This window comes from Microtus ochrogaster, chromosome 19, assembly GCF_000317375.1.
Source record: "Microtus ochrogaster isolate Prairie Vole_2 chromosome 19, MicOch1.0, whole genome shotgun sequence".
NCBI classification, from domain to species: Eukaryota; Metazoa; Chordata; class Mammalia; order Rodentia; family Cricetidae; genus Microtus; species Microtus ochrogaster.
Genome location: NC_022021.1, coordinates 58986737 through 58995866, shown reverse-complemented (window position 1 = coordinate 58995866; position 9130 = coordinate 58986737). Strand labels below are relative to the sequence as shown.

Genomic DNA, 9130 nt, shown 5'->3' with positions numbered 1-9130 from the left:
AGGCAGTTTGGATGCTCAACTTACTAGACCTGGATGGAGGTGGGTGGTCCTTGGACTTCCCACAGGGCAGGGAACCCTGATTGCTCTTTGGGCAGAATTATTTTTAATGATCAAAAACTTTCTACCTCAACTACATGGCCGCCAGTTGGAGATATAAGGCTCTGATTTTAAAAATAACATTTTTTAAAACAAATATCACAAATTCAATTTTCTAAGACATAAATTAAAAAAAAACAAAAAAAGGTAAAGTAGTTTCCTCAGTTGGTTTTCAAAATAACATTTATGAAACAGAAAACAAGTTAATGGCTATCAATGCATATGTCTTCACTTGGCTTTTTCTAAAGTAAAATAAGAAAGACTAGGCCCTCCTGTTGTCCTAGATGGCTCTAACTGTCGCCTTGGAAGGAGTCTCAGTTGAGGGACTGCCCTGGTCAGCTGGCCTGTGGCCATGTCTGCAGGTGCTCCTGGGCTGCATAAGAGCACTAGCTAAGAACCAGTCTGTGGGTGAGATGGCAACCAGTGTTCCTCCACGGTCTCTGTGCTAACTATCGCTTGAGTACTGATGGATCGTGACCTAGAAGTGTAAGCCAACTAAACCCTTCCCGCCCCTAAGGCACCTCTGGTCAGAGTATCCATCTCACAGCACCAGAATGGAAACTAGAGCACTCGGAAGCTGGAACTAGAATGCATATCCAAACAGCACGCTGCCCACCACACTTGGGGTTCTTTTTAAAACTTTAAAAGAGAAAAATATGTCACTTTTAAAATACAAATTTTTTACCATCTAAGATCTTATTACTTATCAAATTATACAAGATGTGTAGATATAGCTATGTTAAACATGAATAATCCCTGTAAATAAAAACAAAGTATCTTCTATATGAAATATTACATATGAATTATTAAAACAAATCTATCCTAGAAACCGTAAAGAAGTCCTTCTGCATTAGTTCACAAGCCATCATCACATTAAGGTCCAGAAACTAGCCAAACACTGCTCCTTCTATTCTCTAAGTTTGTATTAACAAGGTTTTCCAAGTGAGTTCCAACAACAAACTCAAGAACTCACCACACCAAGTTTCTCACTGCTCTGAAGAACGCACACGCCTGTGTCACTGGTCTCCATCCCCACTGTCTAACAGTTGGGGACCTATTCTGATCATTTATTCAAAAATTTTTGTTAAATAAAAAGGACACAAAACTGAATCTGTAGTGTTTTCATAATGAAATAAAAACTGCCAAACTGAACATCCCTGACCTGTGACTAGTTTTCAGCAGGTAGGAGACTACAGGTTACTGCTTTCATTGTTGATAGACTTTATAAGCTTTGTTCAGTTCATAAACCATTACATTTCTGTAATTAAGTTTTAAAAAAAAATGAAATGTACCAAACCTTGCGATTTAAAGTTAACTTCCTGAGCCTCAAGCAATATTGAATAGGTTGATAAAAACCTGATGTGGCAACATTTGCTTAAAATAATAGCTACGACACAGACCTTCACTCCATCCAAGGACAGTGGCACTGGTTAGTGGCACTCAGTGACAGTTCTGCAGGAGTCTCTCCGCACAGATCACAATCCTGGGGCACATCTAGATAATGCTAGCATAGTAACCTGTTTCTCAGGAAAAAGTATCCTAAACTAAATTCCTAATCCAAATTTTTCACCGCCCCTTTTATTTTAAAGCTGTTAACTCATGTTTAAATTTTAAGTATACAGAAGTATGTATCTTGGAATATAATAAAAGTCAAGGTTGTTTATCTGAAGACTATTCAGGAAAGAAGAAAACTTAAAGTGAAAAAGACAAACTGAACTCATATTCGTGAACTGCTAAAGCAAAAAAAAAAAAATTAGCTTACTAAAAATCAGGAAAGAAAAGTCCTGCTGAAGAACAGGCGCTGAGCTGACTGGGACTCTAAAAGTCTGGACACACCTAAGGAGCTGAGTTGACAAGACCCAGGAGGGCACAGGGGAAATACACAGTGGACCCACTGCACTCAGAGACGTGCAAGAGGGTAAATCCTGCCCTGCTCCTTTTCTGCTATTTCCAAGTCCCATAAAAACACACATGCCTGACATCTCAGGACTTGGTAAACAGAGCAGTAGCGGGGCTATCCCTCTTCGTTCGTATTGAGAAGAGTTAGTTCATCTTCAAGCTGTTTTAAGTATCATACACCTTTAACTGGAAAAATCACCATTCTCCAGGAATAAACAGCGGAACTCTTTCCTTCAGCAACCATTTTCCATAGTAACACTAGTGAAGGTAGGGCTTGAATTTACTCCCACCCCAACATCATTACTTCAACAAGCCACTACTACCTGCTCAGTAATTTACTTACAGAGGAAATGGGTAAGCCAAGCCCCACTATGACGAGCAAAACGCTTCTGACGGTACTGTCATGGTATGGATACTTGATGCTGTTGTCAGAACAGAAAAAGCCTCTCTGAAATGGATATATTTGGCCAAAATTTAGAACAGCCATAGGCAGGGAAGCTGTTGGGGAAGGGAAAAAAAAAGATACATATAATTACATTCAATTCACTTCTTTAGGGAGGAGAGAGTATGGGATATAAATCTTAACTAAACTCTGGATAGATCGAGATCTCTGATACCCCGTGGAAGGGCTAATGAGACCACGCAGCCTCTGCGCGTTCACAATTGACGCTCTTGCTTGCACTGACCTCTCATCTTAGAGACAATCGGGAAAGGGACCCCCAGGGAAAAGATCAAAATTGGTCCACAGAAAATAAAACTGAGAATGCAGGCACATTTTTTATTTTACATTCTATAATTAATTCCTATTTAATTTAGCAGTTTAATATCCTAAATATGTTTAAGGAAAAAGATAAACTAACATAAATAAATTTAATAACAGCATCATAGTATTTGAAAGACAAAGAAGTAAATATCCATTCCACATTAGAATAAAGTTCAAAAAAACTTATAAGCATATTTGATAATAAAAAAAGAAAAGAACAAGCACTTGTTCCCCAAGACAAAAAAAATGGCTTTCTTGGTCTTGGCAGGGTTTCAAAACGACTTTAACATGCCTCAGCCTCCCAAGTAGCTAAGCCTATAGGCACACACCATGTCACCTGGCTCACAGTTTCTAAATATGTTCAAATTTACACTGATTTGGGCTTTATACAGTTCAAATACTGAAGCATCTGCTCGCTTATTGTATATGCAACACTAGGTTAGACCAGGTACAGAAAACTAATTTGTGCAAAACAGGTTCAAGATCTAGGCTGTATTTGTAGAAAAAAAAAATGTACACTTGAGAGCTTGTTTAAAAACACCAACACAGACGTTTTTCAAGAGAAAGTAACAAAACTATTCTGTAACTGAACTGTTCTGTTTGCTGGGCAGGGGTGGCACACGCCTTTAATCCCAGCACTCGGAGGCAGAGGCTCTCTGTGAGTTCAGGGCCAGCAGGGTCTACAGAGAGAGTTCCAGGACATCCAGAGCTACACAGAGAAACTCTGTCTCAAAAAACCAAATGCCAAAAACAAACAAACAAAAAAACCCAAAATTGTTCTGTATCTTGACTGTGATAGTAATTCTAGTAACTATTATTACTGCACACACATCCAAAAAGAAATACAAAGCAGAAATATACCATTAAAACAGAAGTACAATTATTAAAGCGGTATAAAAGAACCAACAGAAATTCAGAGATTGACATAAACTGAGACAGAGAAGAGCATTGAAGAAGAGGTGACAAACAGGTGACTCACAGGCAACAGGAGGCACAGGGAGGAGCGGCAGCACCAGAGCTGCAGGCACAGGAGCACAGGGGACGAGCAAAGGGTCCAATCCATCCCACCAAGAGAGCTTCCCCACACTGCATGCTCACACGCCAAGCACCAGCTACCCAGATGAACTCAATTCTAAAATCAGCTCATGCACAGATTACTGAGGCCAGGCTGATCACTACAGTCACTACTGTTTTAAGTGGGACAGCCAGGATTCTAACACCTGCTACTTCCCCAGCCAGTGTGCATGTGTTCTCCTATGGGTACAAGTGATTCGCCTGCAGTCAAAGTTTAGAACCGTGTCAATGAAGACAGACTGGAGGCAGTGGAGCTGTCCTTTTAAAACATGCTTGTTCAGTAAAATACATCTATTCATGATGAAACTTCACAGTGAGAGGAAACATCTTTGCCGCTAATTATCTCTGAATTCTGCAAGTCTGAGGTTTTAACGACAGTATGAGGGCTTCAGGTTGGGTTTATTAAAGGACTGTTTAAAACACTGGCCTAAGAAAGAATTTATCTTGTAGGAAATAAAAACAAGTCTTCTTTTGGCCAAAGCCAGTAACATAGTAAACTAAGTATTTTAGAAATTAACAGTGAGAGAGGAAACAGAAATATTTAACACATCTTTGAAATAATCCAGAAATTGAAAACAGAAAAGGCTGCAGGAATACTGTTTTGAAATAGGAATGACACAACCCGAAGGCTGCCCACAGCTGCTGAGGCAGACACGAAGTGACGTTTGGGGTAGAGAGACTGGTCGCCCTAGACTGGAATGTGGAGTTGTACAGCGGAATCATCCACGGGGAATGTGCTAGCTCAGTATGGAGAGCACTGCCTTTGCTTCCCTCTCCCTTCCTATGGCGGTCAGCCTTCTCTTCCACCCCTCTCACAGCCCTTATCACATCAACTACTATGCTTTTGAAACCCTGGGACTCTTCATATATTCTCAGTCTTCTACGGTGAGCGCTGCTCCTCCTCTCCCCTTTCAAGATAAGCCAGGCCATCCCTTACCTGTCCCACGGCACTGGAGACAATTACCCTGCCTTTCTGAACATCTTTCAGCAACACTAGCAGCAGATACTGTAGCAGATACTACAGCAGTTGTACCCTTTGAATCAGGATACAACATAATCAAAGCTGAATAAAATTTTACTAAATAGCTAAATAAATAAATAAAATTCAGGATAGAGATGTGTAAGCATTCTTTTTTTTTTTTTTGGTTTTTTGAGACAGGGTTTCTCTGTGGCTTTGGAGCCTATCCTAGAACTAGCTCTGTAGACCAGGCTGGTCTCGAACTCACAGAGATCCGCCTGCCTCTGCCTCCCGAGTGCTGGGATTAAAGGCGTGCGCCACCGTCGCCCGGCTGTGTAAGCATTCTAAATTTATTACTTAAAGAGGATAAAAGAGTTCTCAGAGAAAGCACAAAAACAAGACTAATAGAGCAATCAGTCAAGAACTAATAGTGTCCATAAAACCATGAAAAGAGACTATAAAGAAGGAAGAATGGCTGGTTATACACTCTAGAGGGCAGGGAACGTGTCTCTCTTGTTCGGTAGCATGGAAACCATTCTCTGAAAACATGAATAAACACTAGACAAGGACAATGTTATACTACAAAAGCCAAAGCTTGAAGTGTCTCATAGCTGGCCATACAGGTAATGCAGGATGTCAAATGTCCACATTAAGGAGAACAAGAACTCAGTAAAGACCATGAGGTCAGAGGGGAAGGTTATTAACTCAACAATGCCCTCTGGAAAGTGGCCTCCTATGCTTTGACAGTTTCACATATGTAGATGAGGGGCTTTGGTCACGGCCATGCTCATTACTCTCTCACCGCCTTCTCCCACTGAAGCCCTTCTCAACATGTCTCCCTCCTCCTTTCATGTCTGTGTGTGAGTGTCATTATAAAAACATCTTTTCTGCAAGTTATAGTACAATTATTTTCCTTACTCTTCTTAAATATTACATGTTACAGGGGACGGAGAGGGAAGGAAAAGGGACAGAGATTCATCCATCTAAACAAATGCCTCTATTTGTACATGGTGGCATATGCCGACAATTCCCAGAATTTAGGGGGCTGAGGCAGAAGAATCATGAGTTCAAGGCAAGTCTGGGTTATACTGTAAAATCCTATCTAAAAAATAAATATTCTTGCTGAGTGTGGCTGAGCACACCTTTAATCCCAGCATGCTGGAGGCAGAGTAGGAGGGTCTCTGTAAATTCAAGGATAGCCTGGTCTAGGTAGTGAGTTCTAGGCCAGTCAAGATGATACAATGAGAACCTATCTCAAAAAATAACCCAGCAAGCAATCTGAAACTCAGGAGTAGGCTGGGGTGTGGCTCAGTGTCAGAGTACGTGCTGAGCATGCATGAAACCTGGCTTAGTTTCCAGCAACACCACACGTACGCGTGTATACACCACACACACACACACACACACACACACACACACACACACACAGGAGGGGTAGGTTGTGCAAGGGGAACTTCAATCGAATGGTTAACAAAGACGAGCAGACTGAACAGAGCCATGTTAATTACTAACGCAAACTTATAATTTACAAATTCCCAGAATCTTGAACTCAATTTCTGTAGAGCCCAGCATGACCTCTGAACAAAGCTTCAGCAAGAACTACTGCAGGGCTTCCCGCAGCAGAGGCCCTTGCTCGTCTCTCAGTGAAAAAGCAAGGTCAAGTCAGGGACCAACTGCACCTTTAGTGACCCTGAAACAGAATTCTCCATCCTCCGCAGGAAAGAAAGAAATCAGACCTACATGAGATGGTGAAGAGCAAACAGTAATCCTGCTTCAAAGTAAAACCTAACAAGTAGACAATCGGCTCTGGTACTCTCCAGAACAGGAAACTGGATTACAGCACATGACACATGATACATATCATGACTATGTAATCTGTGCACCACAAGCATTCCGCCCCCCATGCAGTTTCCAGTCTCGGCACTCATTCCACATGTCCAACAAGGAAGCTACGTTTCTCTAACTCTGTTCTGAGACTCAAAGTTTCACAGGGTGTCACTTTGCAGTACATTAAATTCTATATTCTGTGAGTGAAACGTGGAAGTCTTACTGTAGTCACTTCCTGAAGTTTTGAAGTCAGTATTTATTTATAAGGCGTGTGAGTGCTTCACCTGCAGGTATGTTATGTGCACCACATGCCTGCCTGCAGAGGTCAGAAGAGGGCACCAGGTCCTCTGGAATTCAGAGTTGTGAGCCATGGTGTGGGTGCTAGGAACCAAACCCAGAACTCCGCAAGAGCAAGAACTAGTAACTGCTGGGCCATCTTGCTAGCCCTTGAAGCACAAACAGGTTTAAAAGAAAGATTTGTTTCACACAGCACAGAGGTCTGTGGTACTTACTGAGTTTCACCACGCAAATGAAACAGCTGGATCATGGCGCATGACCCTTCTCATATATCCCAATAGAAACAAATTTTATTGAGCAACTATTACAAGTCATAACCATGCTAATGTTTATACATTATAAATATGTTTATAGAAGAACATAATTATATTTCAGATTTCTCACGACAGAATCTGTAAAAGTTAAAAGCAAAAAACAGTAAAATAAGAGTATGGATCAGATACAAAAAAATGTATTTTCTACATCCAGCAAAATAATCTTAAAATCACTCTCTATGTACAATTTTATTAATATAAAATAAACATGTGTGTTTGTACTTAATAAACATTAAGGGACATCTGAAAAAATATATAATCAACTTTTAGGTTGGTATCTTCACAATCAGATAGAAGGTATTTCTTGCTGTATACACCTTCAAATTTAACTAATTTCTAACAACAGATTAAGATCACTACTACATCTGAATTCCTTATTTTATAACTTGGCTAAAATCATACTACCCATTTCCTGAATTTCCCTTTCCTGTAATAAATACATGTTCTTATTCTGTTCAACACCGAGAACAATGAGGACATAGTGATGACTAGCTGGTAGGCTTGCTTGATGCCTCAGAGATGTACCGTTAGAGCAGTGGTTCTCAGCCTTCCTAAAGCTGCGAGCCTTTTATACAGTTCCTCAGGTCATGGTGACCACAACCATAAAATTATTTTCTTTGCTACTTCATAACTGTAATTTTGCTATTGTTATGAATCATAATGTAAATATCTGATATGCAGGATATCTGATACATGATCCCCAAGAGGGTTGTGACCCATGGGTTGAGAATCATTGTTCTAGGGGTTTTGCTCTCACGACTTTTGAGATCTATAATTATAACCATAATAACTGTTTCACCTAAAAATAATAATCAAAACAGAAAAGCTATCTCATGCAAACATGCTTATCCAAAAGGAGAAATCATCTTGAGGCTCAACAGGTTGGTAGAATGGGTGACTTTAGTCACCATTTCTTGAATCTTAAAACAATGCTCAGGAAGGCCATTACAAAGGTGGCGCCATCTTCATACTTGCAGGAAGAACAAAGGAATGCTTCTCTAGTGAGTCAGAGTCAACTACAGAGACATAGGCTGAGAAAAGAGCAAACCCAGCCTGGGCTGTGCAGCAAAATCTCCAAGTTATTGATTAATAATAAGGTATATTAAAATAAGCCATCTTTTGTTTAATAGGAAACAGAGGGGAAAAATAGTGCAGCAAAGTTAGCCAGCTGAATCTCTAATGAAACAATGTCTACTATAGAGCCCATGGCTGCGTGAGGACAGTGAGCACTCTGTATGTGGCTAGTGTGACCTAAGTATTGACTTTTAATTGCAATTCCTTTAATTTCAATGATCATAATTAAAACTTTATTTTTCATATATCATAAACATAGCAATTAAGGATATATTCATATAGTATCTGGCATCCCATACCACATTACTACAAATCTATAAAAAAACCAGTTTGAGCCAGTATATTGGCCCACACCTATAATCTGACACCAGTGAAGATGAGGAAGAGGAATGACAGGCCCATTTGGGCTACAAGACCCTGCTTCAAAAAAACAAACCACAGAATCAAAGAGCTGAAAGAAAAAGAAATTAATTTAAAAAGTATCACTGCAGTGACTTATTTTTTAAGAGTTCAGGAAAATAAAAGGAATAAAATACAAAAACTAAACAAAAAGGAAGATGGAAAATGAGGAATTTGGCATGTGTTGGTGTCTGCTGCATTTAGAGATTTATGAACTCGGTCATGATTTAACTTTTAGAAATGTGGGAGAGGAACAAAGCTAAAGCAAAGTATTAAAAATTATTATTGGGGCTGGAGAGATGGCTCAGTGGTTAAGAGCACTGGCTGCTCTTCCAGAGGACTCAGGTGCAATTTCCAGCACCCACATGGCAGCTCACAACTGTCTGTAACTCCAGTCCTAGCGATTCCAACACCCTCACACATGTGCAG

The 9130-nt window shown here is 40.2% G+C and overlaps 1 protein-coding gene across 2 annotated transcripts in view; it reads right to left on the bottom strand.

Moving 5' to 3' along the window:
• The window catches only part of Plpp1 (phospholipid phosphatase 1), a 58175-nt gene that overhangs the window by 22893 nt on the left and 26152 nt on the right, over positions 1-9130 (bottom strand). Inside the window, exon 2 of one of the 2 annotated variants that reach the window (XM_005356806.3) lies at positions 2339-2493. The exons of the other annotated variant lie outside the window; for it this stretch is intronic. Within the exon in view, the coding sequence (XP_005356863.1) occupies positions 2339-2493 (155 nt within the window). The remainder of the gene's footprint in view (positions 1-2338; positions 2494-9130) is intronic. 2 annotated transcript variants of the gene reach the window in all.